The sequence below is a fragment of the Suricata suricatta genome, chromosome 4 (genome assembly GCF_006229205.1).
Source record: "Suricata suricatta isolate VVHF042 chromosome 4, meerkat_22Aug2017_6uvM2_HiC, whole genome shotgun sequence".
Taxonomy (NCBI): domain Eukaryota; kingdom Metazoa; phylum Chordata; class Mammalia; order Carnivora; family Herpestidae; genus Suricata; species Suricata suricatta.
Window position 1 is genome coordinate 8,405,476 of NC_043703.1, and position 23,085 is coordinate 8,428,560.

The 23,085-nt window shown below is 43.5% G+C and overlaps 1 protein-coding gene across 1 annotated transcript; it reads left to right on the forward strand.

Annotated features, from left to right (window-relative positions):
• Nucleotides 1–1,924: 1,924 nt before the first annotated feature.
• Nucleotides 1,925–19,794, forward strand: SLC10A2 (solute carrier family 10 member 2). Its single transcript, XM_029938410.1, has 6 exons — nucleotides 1,925–2,301; nucleotides 9,265–9,383; nucleotides 13,058–13,146; nucleotides 14,196–14,371; nucleotides 16,339–16,496; nucleotides 19,550–19,794. Exons 1-6 carry the CDS (start codon nucleotides 1,925–1,927, stop codon nucleotides 19,675–19,677), a joined length of 1,047 nt encoding a protein of 348 aa, XP_029794270.1. The 3' UTR covers nucleotides 19,678–19,794.
• The last annotated feature ends 3,291 nt before the right edge of the window (nucleotides 19,795–23,085 follow it).

Consider the following 23,085-nt stretch of genomic DNA (forward strand, 5'->3'; position numbering starts at 1 on the left):
CAGAAGTGGGAAGGGAGCCCTTGTGGGAATTCCCTAGCTAATCATTCAGCTGTGGGAGCAGGAAGGGTAGTGACAGAGTCGGGAAGATTTCCCGGGTACTGGCATGCGGCCAGCAGGGCAGCCCACCTACGCCAGCAAAGGCGTGACAGCTAAAGAGGACCACTCCTGGGACAGGAGCCGCAGCAGCAAGGAGTGGGAATCGTGGTCACCCCTTCAGGATACTACTGCTCCTCGACGTTTTCCCTGCAGCTCAATTCCAGATTAAAGCGACAGTGCCACCAGGCCGCCGGCAGGCGGGACCTCTGACACAAATGGATTCCTTTGCTGGGTGTGCACGGCTCAGGTATACTCAGCGGTGAGAAGGGCCGTTCTCCTCATCCAGTTGCTCGCTAAATGCTGTTCTCAGTTGTGACCGGTAAGTTCAATTTCCGCGACCTTGGGTGCCACGGCATTCTATGGCCTTGATGCTCACAGTGTGGTCCTCTGGATCAGCATCTTCACCATCAACCCCAAACTTGTCAGAAATGCAGACATCCTGGGCCCCACCGCAGACTTCCAGACGAGGATCAGTGCTGTAACAAGACCCTGGAGGGTTCAGGTGCACACTGAGTTTCCAGAAGTTCTGTCCTAAGGTACTTCTAATTTTCACCAGGCGAGGCTGAGTTTCGGGGTGTCGAGTTATCAGTGGGGTAGCTTTGAATAAAGCACTTCATTTCCTTCACCCTCAACTCCTCATCTGTAAAGTGGGGATGCTCATTCTCTGTAATGTAACATGATTAAATTAGACAACAAATTCGACTTTGTCCTACAGATTGAGAATCCTGATGGAAACATGCCATTTTAACCTTATGCTGCATCTTGACATGATCACTGGATTGTAAACTTCTGAGAACGGGAACAATCCCTTCTCTGCCTCTCTTTTGTCTTCTTACACACCAAGTACCGCGTGCTGTCTATAATGAGGTTAAGTAGTTGACATTCACAAAAATCAGCCTCCCTTGAAACCTCCAACCACCAACCCCACCACGGATTTTTTTTTTAAAAATCTGATTTCAATTCCTGACTCCAAGAACAAAGAGCTCCTGTCACCTTGACCTAATCCTCTGAGGCTTCTCCCTCTAAATAATTATATTGTCTCTATCTAAAAAAAAAAAAAAAAAAAGCACTTGGTTGCCATGGCAACACACACTTAACGGCTTGTGTAATTGAGGACGGCTCTGCTCATCAGCCCCTTCCCACCAGACCACATAGGGAACATTCTACCCTCCTGTATGTTACTTTTCCATAGGTTTGCATCAAAACCCTACACATTTCTGAAACTTACTTGTACTTAAGGAATACTCTAGACCAATACAAGCAGACCAGTCGGTACAGTAGGAAGACTTTGGGAAAGGACATGGAAGGTCTGGGTCAGAGCCTGACACTATTTTGCAATTAACTGGGCACAAGACACTTGACTTTTTCAGGACCCAATCCCCCTAATGAGGGAACAACGTGCTTTCCTATGGCTTCCACCCTCCAATGTTCTGTCATTTTCTTAGTTGTTTTTAAGTGTCACTTAACTGAAATTATTTCACAAACCTCCCCGGCATTAAACATTAACACAGCTCTTTTTATATGGTCCGATTCATTATCATGCCAATAAATGATTAATTGTAAGTCTCCGGCGGACCAATAATTTGGCAGGGTTTTATGATTCACAATTCGTGCTGTGTTGTAATGTTACCTCTGGAAACTGACATACTGGCATTTATTGTTTTTTTTATTGCCTCTGAGGTGGCTTTTGAAAGAGACACCAAGTGACACGTGTTTGAGAAGGGTTTAAAAGTTGGACGTGGCTGGACAAGGCATTATTTATCGAGTGAGCAGCAGAAGAGTGGCACTTCTGTGGATGTCTGTGGCCACCTGGGCAGCATCTCCAGGGATGAATAATTCAACAGGCTGTTCGGCCAATGCAACGGTTTGCAACGGGTCGTCCTGCGTACTGCCTGAGAGCAATTTCAATAACATTCTCAGTGTGGTCCTGAGCACTGTCTTGACGGTCCTCTTGGCCATGGTGATGTTCTCTATGGGATGCAATGTGGAAATCAAGAAATTCCTAGGACACATAAAGCGGCCGTGGGGCATTTGCGTCGGCTTCCTCTGTCAGTTCGGAATCATGCCCCTCACGGGATTCATCCTGTCAGTGGCCTTTGACGTCCTTCCCGTCCAAGCCGTAGTGGTGCTCATCATGGGATGTTGTCCTGGAGGAACTGCCTCCAATATCTTGGCCTACTGGGTCGATGGGGACATGGACTTGAGGTAAGATATCTAAACCTCTGCGTACTGTGTGATCCCATTGAATTAATCTTGTCACAGGCCCACGTCATTGTGACGTCCATCTGATCGGGCTCTGATCTAGGGTACAACTGAGGAATTAAACAGAAGAGAATGAATGCTTTCCTTCAACTTCCTGTACAACCCTTTAGCTACTGGAATTTGGGGGTGATATCTTATATTTGTGGGTTTTAATCTAACTCAGCAAACAGGGAGCTGGATAGTTGTTCTTTATCTTTGGGGAAAAATTTGAAGTGTTTCAGAAAAGAAACTTGTCCAAGCCACAAGTGCACCCAAGAGAGTTTGCCTTGTTGGTACCAACAAAAACAAAACGAGAAACCAACACACCTTTCTTTGTGGTGATGAGAAGCTCCAAGTGGAATCACACAATCCAACTGTTCCTTAAACATTAGAATCAGTGCTAAGAGAATGGTCAGGTCCACGAACACAGCCAGTCCTTTGAACCAGCTTTTTCTTGGTAGAAAGCCTCAGAAAGAATTTGTACATTCGCTTCATTTCTGCTGGCATTAAAAGAGAGAGAGAAAAAAAAACCCCGCAGCAGCTTTTTTTAAATTATGCTTCCTTACTAAAAAATAAACAGAAAATGGTTTCTCTGCTTCCCACAGAGTAATCTAAATTGCAATGTTTGCCCAATTCATCCTGTGCCAGTCTGAACTAGCACTGGGGAAAAAAAAACTAATCGAAATAAGACGAAGCATTAATGTGATGAGACCAAGAATTTTAATGCTTCAAGTTGAATAGAAAAATGTCTTTTTCCTTACCTGACAATTCCTCATTTCCTGGGAAAGGTATGCATTTCTGCAGAGCAGCCAGGTGTTGAGGTAAGGTGTGCTTACTAAATACTGTACAGTAGGCAATCGGCTCTGTTAATCACCAGCTACGATGCTCAGAAGAGAGAAGCTTAAGGTGTAGAAATGTAACCACTGCAAAATGTGAAACTGTACTCCACGTTGAGACAGGGCCCACGGAGCAACTGGGAGCCTGCCGATTCATCTCAGCTGGTGCTGATCCCCCCAAGCTTTAGAAAAGGCACACAGACTATGTGCCTTGACTTCACGTATTTTTCACCTAAGGAAATACCATACCTCCTTGCAATAGATTTTCCCCCCTAAGGAAGTCTTGTAAAGAACAAAGGATGGTGAGTGCTGTTCAGGTTTAGTTAATCTGTGAACCACCATAGAGCAATAAGGTCCTTTTAGACTTCGACTTAGTCTGATCTGGACATAAGCACACAGAGGTGACAATTCACCCGCTAAACCAAGGCGGGTGACCCAAATTGAATATAGGACTTTGACTTCCCCCAAACAGCTTTTACAGAATGTTTGTAACTTTTCAACAAAATGGCAGAGTCCTATATTTCAAGATACTGCCCCATGTGTAATCAGTTTGTAAGATAGAAAAGAATGCACGATGCTGGATTATGTGACTGTTGGAAAGGATTTCTTTCTGTAGGCAAAAACTGTAGGGACCTGAGCTGACACTTTTCTGTGGTGTCAAGGAAATCTTTTTTGTCTTGAAACAGATGAGTATGCAATCCTGTCTACCTCATATAACAATTCCTGTAAAAAATAAAGATATTTAAGAGAAAGAACCAAAGTGAAATGTGAATCCGTGGTGGAAAACAGCCACCTGCATCCGCTTATGTGAATCCTTCAGCAAGTCAGAATAATCCCTAAACAGGACCTATGACAGAGAAACTTCTCATTTTCATTCTAGAAAGTGTCATCTCTGCAGATCCCCCTTGTCTTGCGAATAACACCAACAACCCTACGATCCGGCAGTCAGCTTGCTAGCAAATGCCATCATCCAGACCTCAAACAAAACCCAGGAAAAGACCCAATCCTGCTTAATTGTCCTACATGTGCCTCGCACAGGACGTGTTAATCTCCTAATCCCAGAGCTCTGTTGTGCAATCTCTCAGCACAAAGGATGAGAAATAAGAAGGGCGGGGGGAGAGCAAGGTGCTAGAGGGGCGAGCCTTTGTCCCCCAGCAGCAAGTGGTCCCGAAAGCCTGACCTCAAAACCAAAAATGCCCACAGCACAAAGAAGGCAACTCAAAATCACAGCAGCCTCTGTGTCACTTAACTTAGGGACAGACAGCTCTCTAAACACAGCCACCTGGGAGAGAGCACTGTATTTTAGCAGAGCAAATAAAAATGTGTATCACAATGGCTCATAATCATTGAATGCAGTTCAATTATGCCACTCTGTAAAATAATGACATTATGTGTTGCACATGTTAAAGGAAAGACTGTTCAAATATTTCTTAAAAGTAAGTTAAGAGAGGATCACCTCAGCTTTTGTGAAACAGTTTTCCAACACTTTCTATTCTTCCAGAGTCAGTTCTGTGCTCTAAGAACTCTACCTTCAGGGAGTCTGGGTGGCTCAGTCAGCTAAGCGTTCGACTTCAGCTCAGGTCATGATCTCACAATTCACAAGTTCAAGCCCCACGTTGGGCTCCACGCAGATAGTCCGGAGTCTGCTTAGGATTCTCTCTTTTCTCTCTCTCTCTCTACCCCTTCTCCACTAATGTGCTCTAAATAAATAAATAAATTTACAAAAAAAAAAAAAAAAGAACTTTCCACTGGAACTCTAGCAATGGCTTCCAAGATATGATTATTTTACAACAGGTATCTGAACTGTTACCAGTCACTAGAACAGATACCACACCACGCCGGTGTGTCCAAAACAACTCCATCTATGGTGGCTCTCCAGGATGTTGTTTCTTGGGAGAGGAAATCAAATCAAGCCCCCAGCCCCCGCCGCCTCCCACTTCCTCCCCCTGCACCCCATTGTCCCCCCCTCTTCATCCCCTCATCCCCTTTCCCCTTACCATTTCTTTGGAACATGGCAAGCCATTGCCCAGTAAAAAATAATAATAATAACAGACAACAATAAGAAACTTAGAAGACAGTTCCCCTTCACGAAATTATAGACCTTGCTCATTGAAATACAGCAAGTCATATCTGAGCTCCTTCTCGGACCGCTCCAACGTGTTACAGGAATGTGAGTAGCGAACAGGTATTTTCACCTGTTCTAGCTGTGCTGTGGGCGTCCTACACACAAAATGTTTCTGAGAGAAATGGAGGTGACGTTTTCAGGCAAATCTGCTGGTGGCAGGACCCACAGTCCAGAGGACACACAGACGCCTGCCTCCTTTGAGGCTCTGTTCCCAGAGATCCCCATTTTCGAATCTCCTTTCTTAGCACTGGGCTCGCCACACGGCACAAGGAATCCTCCTTCTTGTTTTCCTCTCTCTGCCTTCTTCTCGGAGGGATTCCTGCTTACGTGCTTTCCTCCACTTCCCTCAATTCCTTCGCTGCCATCTCCTAGCCACATCCCCTTTTCCTACTTTCCAGTATTAATCATTTCTAGGTTTTCTGTCCACATCCTTTGTTCTCTGGCTAAAGATTGCTACATTTTTCGTCTTCCAGGTCTGTGTTAGTTGTTATTTTAGTTGTTCAAGATACTCCACCCTCTGGCTTACCACAAATTTAAAGCAATCTCTCCCATTTAAATCACATAAATGTCCAACTTCTCTCTACTCTAAGAACTAATCCAACTGTATTTGACTGTTTCTCTTTTCCCCCTTAAAGTAACCAAGCTCTGTTTCTCTCATGCAACATTTATTTTTATTTACTAGCTAGTATTGATTAGGCACTATTATGAGCCACACACAGTACAAGTATTCCACGTACATTGGTGTATTTAGCCCTTGAGACAATCCTCTGGAGGTCAGTACTATTATGTTCTGCACTTGACAGATGATACAATTAAGGCTCATAACCTTAACCCAGGTCACAGAGGCAGTACGTGTTGGAGCCTGATTTGAATCCAGACCTATCCACGTATCCTTATCCGGTCTCTTAATCTTTGTTCAACATTGCTTCTATCACTTATCACGTTCCCGTTTTCTAGCACCACCTACATATGCTTCAGTTGATTTGTCATATTTGGTGTTTCACTTCTAATATGGTGACGGCCTTTACATTCCTCATCACTGACTTCACCAAATTCCTCAACTACTGAATTCTCATTTGTTTTTATCTCCACAAAGAAAAAAAAAAACAATTTTCCCTGATGGCTAATAGAGCTAGTCACAAATTAAAGACAAGAAATTTTTTTCTTTTGTTACATTTTCCCCATTCCAGTATAAACTCATGGTAGCATTTCTATTGTGACATCTATGCTTCTTATAAAACTTGAGATTTCATTCATAAAAGGACTTGTTTTCTTTTGCTGATATATTCCCCTACATTGCTCCCAAAAATTATTACCTGCAAATTATTTTTCATCTCATGCTGAGTGGTCTGATATCGTTCTCATGTTAGTTCAAATGGCATCAACTTTCGGCCACCTGTTCTCCTGCCCCTCTGCAGTGCTTCATGGTCAAGGTGGCCCATTAAAGCTAAACCATTCCCTTCCCCAGCTGCTGACGTGTCCTTCCTCGTGGTCCTCAAGAAACTGCTCTTGCCAAACTCAAAACCCTAACACAATTTCATAAACTGTCTTAGCAATAATTTAAAATTGAAATTTCCCCAACTTTCTTCTAAACGTTGTCCTTATAGTTTAAAACAGGAATCCTTTGGGGCGCCTGGGTGCTCAGTCAGTTGAGCGTCCAACTTCGGCTCAGGTCATGCTCTCACAGCTTGTGGGTTCGAGCCCTGCGTCGGGCTCTGTGCTAACAGCTCAGAGCCTGGAGCCTGCTTCTGATTTTGTGTGTCCCTCTATCTCTGACCCTCCCTGCTCATGATCTGTCTCCGTCTCTCAAAAATAAATAAATGTTAAAAAATTGTTTAAAAATAAATAAATAAAAATAAAACAAAAATCCTCGGCCTTCTCTTTACTATATGATCCAGGTAGAAAACACTGCTCCCCCCATTCACCCCCTCCCTTCCTCTCCACTCTGGAAAGCATGTTGGACATACTGGAATAAAAACTATTTTATTATGGCAATAACTTTAATTGTAATGTTTTTATTATTTATTTTTGAGAGAGAGACAGAATATGAGCAGCAGAGGGGCAGAGAGACAGGGAGACACAGAATCTGAAGCAGGCTCTAGGCTTCGAGTTCTAAGCACAGAGTCCGATGCGGAGCTTGAACCCACGAACCATGAGATCATGACCTGAGCTGAGGTCAGATGCTCAACCAACTAAGCCACCCAGGCGCCCCATGGTGATAACTCTAAATCCATTCTAATTTATTTTTCAAATAAAAGATAAAAGAGAGAATGTCAAAGGAAGGGAGAGAGTGTAGAGACTCCAGTATTTTAATGATAAGTAGGATTATTTCGGAAAATTATTATTCTGGTTTAGGATGCTGAGTTCGCATCCCTTTTTTGTATATAAATCAAGTTCATCTGTCCTATAATAGATGGAACTTCTTGGAAATGTTTCACATGCATCTCCAGCACTTGTTGGTGTTATATTATTTATTTGAGCTCCACAAAGACAAGTACTTTGATCCTAAAATCTTTGAACACATTTTAAGTGAGGCTGTCCCCAGTTTAAAAAAAAAATGGTTATTAGGCAAGTTAAGCCCCCTTTAAGCATTGCCACCACCCCCTTATTTTTTGCCAAAACTGTGCTTAGTTGTATGCATTAAAATGAAATTCCTCACCCCTAGCTGTTTTGCTTAGCATCGTGTAGTGTGATTTTGGTGTTTGTGGGACAGACTGCAGGACGAGCACACAGGTGATGTAGATAATTTCACATTTTCCTTCAAGTCCACATATAATGCCTTTAAGAAATTATGACTCTGATGGTTTCAATGCTATTGCTTTTGGAAAAAGGCAAAAATGTCTCCAGTTTCTTGATTCTGTATTTTGCTGGAACGCAACACATGTGCGCGCGTGCATGTGTGCACGCACACACACACAACACACACACACACACACTATGACTGGATAGCTAATACAGTAGCTGACATTTAATGAGAGCCTTGCATTATTCTAAGCACTGGACTCGTTGGATCATTAGTCCTCACAGCCTATGAGGTGGTGATAGTTATAATCTTCATTTCACAGATAAGGAAGCTGGCCAAGAAAAGTCAAGTAAATTACCCAAAGAACGTAGTACTTATGTAGCAAGTGGCTACGCCTGCTTCCACCCCAGGCAGTGTCTGGCTTTAGTGTCTGGCCCAGACATTTAACAGCTTGGTTACCCAGGAAGACAATGTGCCTCTGTGCACATGACCCCTTGCGAGGAACCAGGAAGACCCACCACCCACTGTCACATTGTAGCACCATTCCATACGAATTCCTTCAAGTTCAAAGCCAAAGTCCACTTACCCAACCAGTCCACTCACTGTAACATAGATGCTCTCAGGAGGAATAGTCCTTCTGAACAAACACACAGGGTAAATTTCTCAGTGGAAATAGAATCCAGGCCCACCCTCACTGCTTGCATATTTTTTTTAGTTCTTAACGTCAGCTTCCTCTTTTTTTTTTTAAGCTACAGGGCATCAGGGCAGTAATCTGCCTTAAAAAAGACACTGAGGCTCCTTCCCTTGGACACGTGCTCTCCTCCAAGGGACCAGGGAGGCCCATCTCTTCTCAACACAGACAGACTGGGCAAAGCCACTAAAGTTTTGGCTGGAGGTCCAAAGCGTGGTGTGTCCAAGCACCTTGTATCTTTTCTGATAATGAATTTAAACAGTCATTAACCTTCTGCTCTGATCCTCAAGATCCAGTGGAGAGGGAGGAATGGCTCAGGACAGAGTAGGAAAACAACAAATCCAGATCTCAGCATTCCCCGCCAAGCCGGGACCCGCACAAAGATGGGCACATGCATGCGTCCATCCATCAGCCTAGAGGATGCCGCTGCTTGAGTCTTTCGCAGGATTTCCTCATCATGAATTGCACGATGAAGCTAAGTCTCCCCCTAGAAAACCCAGGCGGATGTATCAACCTACCCGTTTCCTTTCAGCGTCAGTATGACCACATGCTCCACGCTGCTCGCCCTGGGAATGATGCCGCTATGCCTCTTTATCTATACCAAAATGTGGGTCGACTCTGGGACCATCATAATTCCCTTTGATAACATAGGTAAGTCATCCTCTGCAAGATTTCTGAATATCACCCCTCCTGTTCTCTGTCAACCCTCAGGCCAGGCTCAGACCCAGCTAGCATTTACCTCTCCAATGAGCGGCAGATTTCAATCAGGGTTTCGTTACAGGTCATGCCTGTGATTGAATGAGGGCCGGGAAGAATCCAAATCCCAAACGTTGACCCGCAAGAGAGAACCTGGTTTTCCTCCACTGAAGGCACCAGAGAGAGGACTGACTCAAGGCACGGCCGTCTGGGCCTGAGAAAGCCAAAACTGCTGACGCACGAGAGGCTCTGAGCTTTCCATAACCCTCAGGACCATAGTTCACGGGAACATGAGTTTGCTCCCAGACACGCAGATTGAAGAAATATAAAATATATATTATCTATTTCACTAATGATTTAAGATTAGGGCACCTACTGGGGCGCCTGGGTGGCTCAGTCGGTTGAATATCCAGCTTTGGCTCAGGTCATGATCTCACGGTTTGTGGGTTCGAGCTCCGCTTCGGGCTCTGTGCTGACAGCTAGCTCAGAGCCTGGAGCCTGTCTTCAGCTTCTGTGTCTCCTTCTCTCCCTGACCCTCCCCTGCTCGCTTGTTCTCTCTCTCTCTCTCTCTCTCTCTCGCTCTCACTCTCGCTCTCGCTCTCTCTCTCTCTCTCTCTCTCTCTCTCTCAAAAATAAATAAAACATTAAAAAATTCAAAAAAATTGGGCACCTAGTGAGCTGGGAAACTACCAGACGAAACGTATTATAGGTAACACCCAACAGTAACCCACATCTTGATTCAGAAGTTCACTGACTGGCAGAGGTTGTATATGATGTCCCAGGAGTCAAATCTGCTAGTCATGACTCTGTCTCCACTCATTTTGCTCCCAGATGTTCACCCCCACCCCAAAGGAGCTCTTTTTTCTAGTTTCCGGCTCAACAGAGAACAGTGAGAAACTAAGTCCTTTGTGTAACATGGGGTCAAGGGTAGGATGAGGCAGCTCCTGGCCTTCAAATCAGGGATTTCCCATAGAGCTGTAGTCATAGAAGATGAGACAGAGGTGCGATAGTACACATCACAGGTGTGTTTCTTCAGCTGACCCCTGCCTCAGGATGTGGGTGTCCACTGAAGGCAGCCTGTGAGCAAAGCTAAATAGTGACTCAGAAGGATATTTCTCAAGGAATTGCTGTTGGCACGGGACACTGGACTGGAGGCATTAAAACCCTTTTCCATTTCTAAGAAAGATTGTTTCCATGACAAAAATATGAGGTCTGCACAACTGAATCAGAACAAACTTTCAACACACTCATCAGGGTAGGTGCCTGGGTGGCTCAGTCCATTAAGAAAAGGACAAGATTTTTTTAAATGTTAAGTGAGTTAGGAAACCTAAGATACTAACTCTGCTTAGTCACCATTTTCCCCAGGCCTGTTTTCCAACCTAACCCTCTTGCTATTGGCTTTCCTAGACCTCTAAGAAAACAACCCAATCACTCCACAAGCTGTGCTCGTTACTTTTTAGACAAGAAAACCAAGGCCCAGGGTAAAGGTTTAGTTGGTCCCAGATGAGCAGTGAGCTGGAAATGCCCCCTGGTCGGCACACCGGCTCTGTGGGCAGCACGGCCCCGCCCGGGCTCCACGCGGTGCCCAGGGCTCTCTGCGGGGACAGCACTGGGGCGGCGCCCTTCCCAGGGGGGTCGGGGCAGAGGAGGGCGGCTCCCCGCCGGTGCCCCCAAGAACCATGGCCACAGGCTGCTCACCCTGCCCCCCTCCGCTGTCTGTTCGAGAGTGCCCAGCACTGTGAACCGGACACCCGTCTCATCACCTAATACCCACGGCAGCTGCGTGAGCTACTCGTAATTCTACCCGCATCCCAAAGGGGGAAACCAGGGCGCAGAGGGGCCGTACACGTTGCGGCCTTCCCGGTTTGTCAGGTCGGGCCTCCAGTCCACCTGGCTCCACGTCCTCCTCTTGCTTTGATCCACCTTTCTTTCCCCTCGGACCTGCTCTGTGACCTCAAAAAGGGCCACGTTTCGGCTCCAGTGGCCTAACTGCGAGCAGATGCTTTGCCATCAAACTGGACGGGCACCCAAGGAAGGGGGAGGAGAGAGAACCTTTACCACATGGGGGCGTCAAGCGTCCCACCAACCCAGCTCTCCGGGTGGGGTGAAGAGGGTCTTTAACAGACCACTTCTGGTCCCAGAAAAACGGTCTCTGGCCTCACCTGGTCAGGAGAGGAAACGCACTTTGGGCAGGTGGTCTGCCCACTCATCCTGGATCCTTGGGACCCCAGAGGAGGTAAAGGCTCTCAGCAGGAAGGGCCCCACGTGGTGGGGCAGGCGGCGGAAGGGAGCCCCTTTCACAGAACTGACACGTTAAAAATAAGTTACCGGACTCTAACCACACTGGCATCCCTAGCGCAGCATCTGCAGCTAGATATAAGTTACAACAGTAGGATCAGGTGGTTTCCATTTACGGTCTGCAAACCTGCCGCGATGCAGGGAAGAGTCTGGACACCCCAGGGAAGAAGGCTCCTCCCGCGGGAGTGGGATGTAAGGATTCCCAAACGGGGTTTTCCGGAAGCTCCTCCAGCACAGCCATCAACCACCCTTTTCCATAGCCTGTCTTCCACCATTTTCGCCTACCATCTTTTCTTCTTCCTTTAGGTTTTCTGGCCGTTGCTTATCCCCTTTGAGTAATTTCTGGGACAAAGTAACTGCTAACCTTTATACTTCCAGGGGGACCGGAAGGCTACAAAGAAATTACGTTTTCATCACTGTTGTGTTCATTTTAAATTCATGTTTACAGTCCTGGGATCTAGAATCCATTTTCCGGTCCTCATCGAATCTACTCCAATGCCAAGCCACAACCGCCCTCGAAATTTCATGATTTGATAGCACTTTCCCCTACTGCTTGAAACGGATATGTGACAAAGACACAGCCCATGAGAAGTTGAGGTTGCTGGTACTCTATTCTATAAAAGCAGTGATTGGACAAATAAGTGTTAAATAACATGGAGTAACAAACCGTCATGCCACGGGACAGCAGTAAATTTAACACAGGGAAATTGAAGTATGGCTCTCTTCTCTGCTGGGTGAGCACGTTCCTGCAAAGAACTGTAATTCCTTGAGAGGTCGCCAAATATATTATCTCACGGAAAATTTAAAGCATGCTTTTTCAACCCCTTCCCTCACCTCTCTGCTGTAGATTTGGAGAACCAAACTCGGTCCTAACCAGAAGTCATTAGCCCACAGAACGCCTGCAGAATTTTGAACTTTTTGTTTTATTTCTACTGCCGTGAAGTAACATAACAGGCAGACGTAAAATATCCACATATACCCCAAGAACAAAAACACACACAAACTTTAAAAAGGTATTCTTTCCAAAGATATCAAGATCCATAGACCAAAGACACCAAGATTTTGATGAATTGAAAGTAAAAGATTGGCAGTACACAGAACTCTGAAAGGGATCTGTATCACCCATGTTAGCAATGCCCCACCAGGGAGATTAAATCATTTGCCGGGGTGGGTAAAGGAGGGTTTAATTGCTGTTTTGCTTGAGTCTGTTTTGTGGATTCGAGAAGGGAGACAGACACTACCTAAGCCTTTTGCAGGCTGCCTACTGTTTTATTTTCCTTTTTTCTGCCCTACCTGGTTTACTGATCAAATTGCTCTCCTGTTATTTTCAGGTACGTCTTTGGTCGCTCTCGTTGTTCCTGTTTCCGCTGGAATATTTGTTAATCACAAATGGCCCCACAAAGCCAAGATCATTCTTAAGGTCAGTGCCCTGTGCCATAGGCTGCAAATGCTCCACAGTGTGAGTTGCAATAATTGGTACTCAACTGGCTCTTTCAGGATATCCAGAACGCCCTTGCCAGTCCCACGTACAGGACAGAGTTCTATCCAACTCATACACCGCCTCCTGCTTTTACGCAAACTCCCAGGGCAGTTTGCTCTGATCTCTGTTCTGTGGGATTGCATCATAAGACATATCTAGACAGCTGTTTTCAGAAATAGATCAGATGCTTCTGATCTCTGCATCCATATGGCCAGTTCAGTATCTGGCAATTGGTAGATATTAGTACCCATTAGTAATCAGTAACTATTCATTAATAACCATTCATCCTCATTCAAGAACTATATTCTGGCTAGATGGTATAGATATGGATAAAATGGTACAGGCATAGACACAGATGATATAAATCTACAGACATAAATACACACAGGGGAACAGAGAGATACAGATGTACATGTACATGTAGCCCACCGATCAGAAGACAATATAAGCTAGCTGGTGTTCTTCATTTTTCTGGACCAAAAAAAAAAACAAACAAATTAAAAAAAAAGAAACATTATAAACTCCAAATTTTCTTACTGGAAAATAAGAACACAATAACAACCGAGACTTTTGTTTACATATGCTTTTTTAACTTTTGTAGAGTTTCATATCCCTTTTCTCATGATCATCCTCACAAAATGTGTCATGAGCAAGATTTTATCCTCAGTTACACATGAGGAAAGCAAGACTAAGAAAAGTGGTAAGACTTACCAAAGGAAGGAGAGCAGAAAGATTTCCATCTGGAAGCCGGGTCTTCTAGTTCTTTCTGAGTCGGTTTTGTCCCCCTCTGACAAGGATAATTTGCAAGCTAGAACATCTTCTTCAGGCTCCCAGAGAGCAGACTTTACAGGTCCTGTTATTTCCTTAAAAAGGAGAACAGGGGACAAGCACCAGAGTGTCTGGGGGACTGACCACAGTCATCAGGACAGGAATGCACAGAGCGGTGACTTCTCTATCACAACCGTCAGGTCTTTGTGTCTTCCTTCCAGATTGGCTCCATCACTGGTGCAATCCTCATCGTGCTCATAGCTGTCATTGGAGGAATTCTATATCAGAGCGCCTGGATCATCGCTCCCAAACTGTGGATTATAGGAATGTTATTTCCTCTGGCCGGTTACTCTCTAGGGTTTTTACTGGCTAGAATAGCTGGTCAGTCCTGGCACAGGTACAGTGTTTTGATAAATCAGACTGGGAATTTCCTTCTGTAATGGCTGTTGTGTTCATTTGCTAAGGTTGTTCTAGAGAAGTGTCCCAGACAAGGTGGCTTATACATCAGAAATTTATGGTCTTACAGTTCTGGAGGTTAGAAGTCCAAAAATCAACATGTCAGCAAGATGGTTCCTTCTGGGGGACGTGAGGGGGAATCTGTCCCAGGCCTCTCTCCTTGGCTTGAAGATGGCTGTCTTCACATTGTCTTTCTTCTAGAAGTGTCTCTGTGCCCAAACTTCCCCTTACTATAAGGACACCAGTCACACTGGATTAGGGCTCACCCTAATCACTTTATCTTAACCAAAATATCTGCAAGGACCTTATTCCCAACTAAGGTCACATTCTAAGGTCCTGGGGGTTAAGCCTGCAGCATATGCACTTGGGAAGACACACTTCAACCCATGACAGCTGTAAATACTGATAAGAAATTCAAAATCTTTCACCCAGAATAACATTCACCCCATCATTCTAAATAGACTCAGGTCCCCCAGAAATAGACTACTGCCTGCCTCTTTGGCTCAAATTCTTGGGGACCATTCCCCACACGATGCAGAATGAGCTCATCCGTTGGCTCACATCCTTATTCTCCAGGCAGAATGACTTCAACAGAAGCACTTAGGTTGGCCTGGTGACACACAAAGGGGCCCTCCATCCAGCAGCAGGCTGAGCTCATCACCCCAACGTGCACATGGTAGAACCAGGTTTAGCGTGGACGCATCTGGTACCCAGGAAAAACTGCTCCCGCCCTGCCAGCCCATCTGAACAGACAGGCAGAAGGAAAAGCAGGTGCCAGAGCTGGAGCGTGCACGAGGCTGAGAAAGAGAGCAGCAGGGCTGGGTAGTGAGGGATATTACCTGGCGTCGGGCTGCTCTGGGCTTGCACTCTTCCTCTGACCTCTCTCATCTGTAGGACGGGGGCAGTGCCACCTTCCTGGCAGAGCATTTATCCAGATCTCTGCAGAAAAACAAAACCAATTTAACAATTAAAGCAACTGTAACAAAGACTCTATCTTGAGCGTCTTCTCAGCCTCTGCTCTGTGCTCTGCACTGTTACCCAGGGCATAATTGAAAGAATGAAATGAGCCCCCTTTGAATTTATGGAGCACTAATATAAATGATCCTGCTGTTTTCATATGTGTATTTTTATTTACATACATATCTGCTTTAAATGAATATATATTAAGCAATATAACACTGTATGTTAACTAAAATTTAAATTTAAAAATATGTTCACCTAAAAAAATAAGATAAATGTATATATTTATTCAACATGTAATTTTATGTATATTGAATATATTATTTGTTAATAAAGATTATTATATAATGCAATATAAATAAATATTATCTTTATATATAAGGTTGTATACATACATATACACATGTATACATGTATACAAGATATATACATACATATTATATATGTTATATATTATATACATATTACATGTATATATTATATACACACATATAGATATATTCCACTGCTCAGTGGGCAAAATGAGCTAGTCGGTGTTCTGTGTTTCTCTGAACAAAAGGATGTTATAATCTCTAAATGTTCTTTAACGTGGAAAGGCGAAAACTACAACAACAGTGGTGTTTGCTGGCGTATGCTTTTTTAACTTCTGTGATGTTTTATACCCTTTTTCCATGATCGTAACAAACATAAAAGGTGACCAAGCCAAGATTTTATCTATGTATATATAGATATTTATGCATGCTGGATATACTACTATATCCTAGGAAGCTATGTATCCATATAGTGTAAGTAAAAGAACACGTTGAATAAATGTGTCCCTTAAGCAGATACATAGCTATAATCACATACTAAGCACTTGTTCTAATTGCACCTGCTTTCCATGTCATGCAGTCACACAGCACAGAATAAAGACAATAAAAGCCTAACTCCTCTCAACGCGTCTTGCAGGTGCCGGACGGTTGCTCTGGAAACGGGGATGCAGAACACCCAGCTGTGCTCCACCATCGTGCAGCTCTCCTTCACCCAGGAGGAGCTCAACCTCGTGTTCACTTTCCCGCTCATCTACAGCATCTTCCAGCTCGCCTTTGCAGGGATCTTCTTAGGCAGTAAGGAGCCATACCCCTCACGTGTCACACATGACGCTCCTCTTCGAGAAACCCCCGCGTTGCTAAGCTGGCATTGCTTTAAATCCCCTTTTTTGGTGGTGGATTGTAGAAGTTAAATTAAATTCCTTTTTGCTGGCAGCAAAGGGGTGGGAAAAGCCACCTCTACTGTTATCATGACTTCCCCACAGCTGATGAAAAGGTGGTAGTTTTATCAGAAGGTTCTAGTAAAGATGACTGTGAAGTGAAAAGTAATAGAAGTTGGTTCTCATCTCCACCAACTTTCTTTCTCTCACTAATTAGGGGGGCATATTAACCTCGTAGGGCCATTTTATTGTGTGTCTTTCCATATGCTTCTAAGAACCCCGACTGGTCATTTTTTCCAAATCATCATCTTGCTATGCTTGTAAATGTAGGATATTTACCAAAAAAGTGGCATTCAAGGGCTATCTATCAAGCTAAGTTACATTAGAATACAGATCCATGTGCGTGTGCGTGTGTACATGTATTATGTAGTGTGCATGTGAGTGGAACAGTTAAACCAAACATGTTCTCTATTTTAAGGACCAGGGATAGCTAATCTGATTTTTTAGAAGTTTGAGACAGAGAGAGAATGCACTGGGGAGGGACAGAGAGAGGGGGACAGAGGGTCCGAAGTGGGATCTGTGCCGAGAGCAGAGAGCCTGATGTGGGGCTCGAACTCATGAACCATGAGATCATTGATCTGAGCCAAAGTTGGACGCTTAACTAAGCCACCCAGGTGTCCCTAACCTGGTTTTTAACTTTTCTCTGCTGTCGCATACAACTCTGATTCCTGGCCCCTGCCACCGGCTGGCTTTCACCTAGGCAAAGCTTTCCTTACACTTTGTTCTCCAAGGATTCATGATGTCCAACATCTAGTTTTAAATTTTATCATCTCTTTAAAAAGAGACTGATGTTTCAAGCTTTGTAGCCTTTTAAGAAAGGTTATATTGTGAAGGTGAATGACAAAAATAATGTGAATGTTATGGTATAGGCTGCCTGGTGGTCCAGTGTGGTTTGGTTTGGTTTTACTTTCTCACTTGGCTCTCAACTTGCCTGTGGGTGCTAATCGCTCTCTGTACTACTGTCTTGAATGTTGCCCTTGAAGCAGAGTTTTCCTTCTAGTATAAGACTCTCTGGGTCCATTCGAAACTTTCCACTGATTTATCACTGACACAGGAGACAGGAGCCCATGGCCTAATTACCCTGTTGCCTTGTATGACAGACATATACCCAATTTGGTGCACCTTGAGGTTTTCCAACATAATTAGCTAGTGATGTCTACTAGGAAGCCAAAGAAAGCAAACTGGCTGATAGAACAATTAAGTGAATTTCCTGGTTGAATAACTAACTTAAAAGGGATCAGTAGATAAGTGGAAGGAATGTTGGGAAGGCAGGTACTGGTATTGGTCTTATGCTTTCCCACATTTTTATCAGTAAGAATACAGACAAGGAAGTCATCTTTATTGATTACATACAATGCCCGGAAACATTTTGGTAAAAGGATTAGAAGTCTAAAAATTTTTGGAACAAAGAAAGTGAGGAAAGGAGGAAATGGGGGAAGGAGAGAAGGAAAAAGAGAAGTACAGAAAGAAGGAAAGAGGAAGGAAGGAAGGAAGGAAGGAAGGAAGGAAGGAAGGAAGGAAGGAAGGAAGGAGACAGAAAATGGAAGGGAAGGGAAGGAAAGAAGAAAGAGAATAAACAATTTGGTTAAATAAAAATTAGTGGTGTAAGTACGTTGAAAGGGTCCCAGCTGAAAACCGTTTGTAATAAAACTGTTGGGGTATTTTAATTAACCACAAGCTTAAGTCAATAGCTTCAATAGCTCAGTGGCTTCAAAATTAATATATTACTAGCAGCGCAGGGACCAACAAGGAGACGTGAGTCTTGACATTCTAAGACCTTTGAAGCCGCACACTGTCTTTCTCAGCTGTGCATCATGATGGCTGACATCTCCTGAGCGGAACTATTCTCCCATGGCCACACTAGGCACCTTACTATTTTATTTCACCTAATGTTCACAATTGTACTCTGAGATAGACATTATTACTGTACCGATTTTAAGTGTGAAGTCCCAATAATATAATACTTTCTCTTCCTCTGTTGACTTTGTAACCAATGAGACATAGAAGGAAAAAAATCAGATATTTTTTAACATATGCAATTATTTTCCATCATTTACACTACAGTAGTTACAATTACACTCCAAACAGAAAAGCAAAGTAAAAAATCAAAACCCCAACTTCTATTTCATGTAATTAGACTTATACAGAAATTAGAAGGTTATGTAACAACTAGTTAATCACCTAATTTCACAGCTATCTGAAGTGGCGATATTTAGATAACAAAATAGTACTCTTATTACAGATAAAACTTAATTAGAAAACAAAGCTTGAAAACTCAATGGGCCTATTAAGACCACCCCCTCCACTGCCCCGAACATGCTCCCATAGCACTCGCCTATACATATACACGGCTCCACTCCCCTTGTGGGAGCGTCTACGCAGGTGAGCTGGCCGCAAAAATATGCTGATAGACATGGCTGCTGGAAGAGAGGACGGCTGACCCCAGATCAGCCACAGCTCCTGCTTCATGGGAAGGAAGGAGTGAAGTGTGGGAGAGACAGAGTGTGATTCCAATTCAAGTCCTCCCACACAGAGCACTAGACCGAGGTGTTGGACCCTGCACCTTAGCATGGACCCTATATACTGAGGACGGTAATAACTGGGAGGCAGTGGGTCCAGAATAACTGTCCGCTGTCCTTCTTGGTGAGCACCCCCCGCAGGGCTGATGCCTCCAGAAGCCGTGTGAGCAGGTGCTCCCCCTGGTTGTGCTCCAGGTCTACCTGAAATGCAGTCATCGCTCTCACCATGAGTGGCTGTACAACTCAAGAATGCCTTGTGCCTTCTCCAAGCAGCCGGGAGCTACAGGAAGTACCAGCTGATATTTGAGCCATAGATTATGATCACTGCCCAAAGAAAGTTTGCAACTAATTAATAAGAACCTTGATTAACCTCCTGTGTATTGCTTTCTAGTTTATGTGGCGTACAAGAAATGTCATGGAAAAAACAATGTGGAAATTCCAGACAGCAAAGACATCGGAACAGTCTCTGAGTCATCGCTCTCTAAGGTGAACAGAGGATTTCAGCCAGATGACAAGTAGACACCAAGCGGACAAAAAAGAAGAATTCTAAAGTACACTGTTCTGCGATAACAGTATCTGTTTGTTTTTGATCGGATATTTGGCGGGAAATGGTTAAAGTGAAAATTTAGATTCCCATTGAACCCATATGTTGGTTTTGGTACCAAGTGACTCGTGGTCCAAATCCTTAATGTGACAAATATTTATATTTATATATATGTACTGTCTTTGAAAAGTGCCCAAGAAATATCCTCAGACTGCAGACTACCCCTGACACTGGTAACACCGAGAACCTTGTAACTCCTGAACCGGGTTCTTACCCAGAATCTCAAAACGCAGAGATGAGCACCTGACTTTATGTATCTTAATATAGATGCAATGAATTATTATTATAAAGTGATCAAGATTTTCTTGAGTATTTATGATTGTAAGAAGACTGCAATGAACATCTTCCACTGACATATTAATTCTTATTTTGAAAATGTCACAACCTACTTATTTATGTAACTTTGTAGTGCAACATGGACTTCCTATATTTAAAAAAATATTAGCCTTCTCCAGTGACAGTTCAAAAGCAAAAATAAGAGAAAAGAGTTACTAAATAGAAATCAATCGTCGAATTAGGATCAAGTCCATAACGCATCAGCAACAGTATACATTGGTTGCTCTGCCTGAGGAGTCCAGTAACGTCACTAGATTTTTTTTTTAGGAAAAACAATTCTTTCCAATGGCTTGAATTTGGCAAAGAGCTCTTCAAGCCCTGGAGAGGGACCTCCTCAAGGTCAACCTGCAGGAGACAGGTCGATGTTGGCTAGTGTGACAACTATGGAGCGGGGAGGTTTCGGAAGTTTTGGAAAAAAACCCCACTGCTCCGTGGGTGAGTTCAGTTCAATGGGAGCTCATGGGGAATGCAAGAAAAAGCACAAATAGTAAACACCCCCTTGCAATGCATGACAAGAGTCAACCAGATGTGCAAAAATGAGTATCAATAAAAAGAAAGAAGACCGGGAAGCGAGTATTAAAGAGTATTTGAGGAAGAAGAGGACATGCCCAGGGCCCAGAAGTAGGCAAAGCGCTGCCAAGTGAGTTCTCTGGAGGCTGGAAGTAAGTGTCACAAGAGGATCCAGGCAGGATTGGATCAATGGCACTAGGATTTGATGTCAAGGGGGAAACAACTGGCTGCATGTTAGAGCTGATTTAGTTTCCTTTCCTTTATTCCGCTGCAACATGGGGACACATTCTTAATACAGATTACGGTGGTTCAGTTCCATTTTCCATCTGGACATTTTCCCTGCCTCCTAGATTTCCTTTCAAATGTTTTGGCTCCAAAGGGCCTTTGGCATTTGGATGCTGTGAGTTCATATCCTGCTGGTGCTCCTCAGAATCACAAGAACATGAACGTTAACTCCCAGCTTTCAACAGAGGGTGAGGGAGCCTGCTCTAATGCCATAACATTTATGCCTTTTTAGAGGAGGTACACATTTATAATTGAATAAAGTTCCTATGTTTTTTTTTCTCATCATTAGACAAATATATGAAAAGGGACTACAGGTTACAATTGTATTAGAGGCCAGTACGGGAGAGATGGTGTAGATTTTCTATGGAGTGTCAAAGAAGATACTTCCGACAGCACCAAAGGAAGACTGAGTCTGTTTGCTAATTGCCACCTATGCTTTCCTCATCAAATGGAAAGCAGGCAGGTGCACGAAGGCCACTGTGGATTCAGGTCATCATATCAGCACACCCAGCGTCCAGGGCCCGACGCCAGCAGCTGCAGCAGCCAGGATTTTCCTGCTTGTAGATCCAAATACGTGAGACAAAACTTGGCTTTCTTACATCGTGTGAGTTGTGGAGGTTTTTTCCTAATGTGCTAGAGGGAAGAAAAAGAGCTGAGCTTTGTAAAAGGACAGCTCTCTATTTTTAAATGAGTTTGAAAAGCCAATTAAATTATGTATTTTATTGCCTCTGTATCATATTAAATGAATATTTTATTGTAAAGCCTTGAATAAATGAAAATAAGTTTTGTAATGTTTGGCCTATTTGAGTCCTTGTGACAACTGTCAAGATTTCCTCACTGTTCAGTTGTAGAGATCTAAATAAGGCGGAGTTTCTCTACTGTGAAATTGTTCTCTGCAAAGTCCCTGAAAGAAACTCTTAATTAAATACTCTAATAATTAGGTCTCCCACTGATACAGATTGAGGTTTGTCCCTAAGCAAATCATACTGGGTGAACATTAATCAAAGACTTAAAAACAGTGTGACAATGATAGCCAATTTAAAATAATAATAAAAGTATGACATGTACTTATAAATAAAACCACCATCACCTTTTATGAAAAATATAGAGTAATATATATATTCTATATGAACACATCTATATACACATACATATACATATATACATAAACATATATATACGTAGACATTTCAGTGATGGTGATGCTAGTGCACTAAAATCTTTCACCAATAGAATTGAAGAAATTCCATAAATGAGCCTCATCTGACTCCTCAAAGACATCCCCCTGTTGTCCCTCTAGGAAACCTTACTCTCCTCCAGTAGGAAACATTTATCTTTCTTGGAATATTGGACAATCCATTGCCTGTCAGGCATTCCCTTCTTCAAAAACCACATTCGTTTAGAACAAGAGTCTTCCTAATCGGCTATGAGTACTCCTGGGAGTTCAGGAAATGGTCTAAGGAATGTACAGGCATAGGTAGGGAATCTGTTTCCATTTCTTCACTTTCTATATGTGTACTTTCCCAAAACTTCCCTGCTTGGGATACCTCAGTGCTCTACTGGTGCTGGGTTCTCTGTCCTCTGGCAAAGCTCTCCCCCTTGAAAAGCAAAACCCTAATCTACCCCTCGAATCTACCTGTGGTGGATAGACCAGGGGGAAAGACTTTCCAACACCATCTAAAAGAACAATTCAGAATATTAGTGTCTCTGAAAGGCTGCTTATCTTTTTCATTGATTATGTATTGATTTAAAAATTTAGAAGCGGGATTTTTTTTTACCTGTGTTGGAATACTTCGAATATAGAAACACTCACCATACGGTAGGAGTAGAGACAGATTTCTGTGAACATGCTAGCCCTTCCATCCTCAACTTTTTACCCAAAAAAAAGCATCACTCTGGAGGGTAATCCAAATTCATACTGACATATTCGTTAGAATTGAAAACTGAAGGGTGCCTGGGTGGCTCAGTTGGTTGAGCATCCAACTTTTGATTTCGGCTCAGGTCATGATCTCACAGTTTGTGAGATTGAGCCCCGCATTGAGCTCTGCACTGACAGTGCTAGAGCCTGCTTGGGACTCTTTTTCTGTCATTCTCTCTCTCTATCCCTCCCCCACTCTCACACACTCTCTAAATAAATAAATAAATAAACATTTTTTTAAAAGAAAAATAAAGTCAGTTTTTTTGCTGACAGA

What these genes read in the sequence shown, in the direction of transcription:
- SLC10A2 (XM_029938410.1), top strand. Translation starts at nt 1,925, where the DNA reads ATGAATAATTCAACAGGCTGTTCGGCCAATGCAACGGTTTGCAACGGG. An exon ending in AATTCCCTTTGATAACATAG is followed by an intron (nt 9,384 to 13,057) that starts GTAAGTCATCCT and finishes TGTTATTTTCAG; the next exon opens with GTACGTCTTTGGTCGCTCTC. An exon ending in AAGCCAAGATCATTCTTAAG is followed by an intron (nt 13,147 to 14,195) that starts GTCAGTGCCCTG and finishes TCTTCCTTCCAG; the next exon opens with ATTGGCTCCATCACTGGTGC.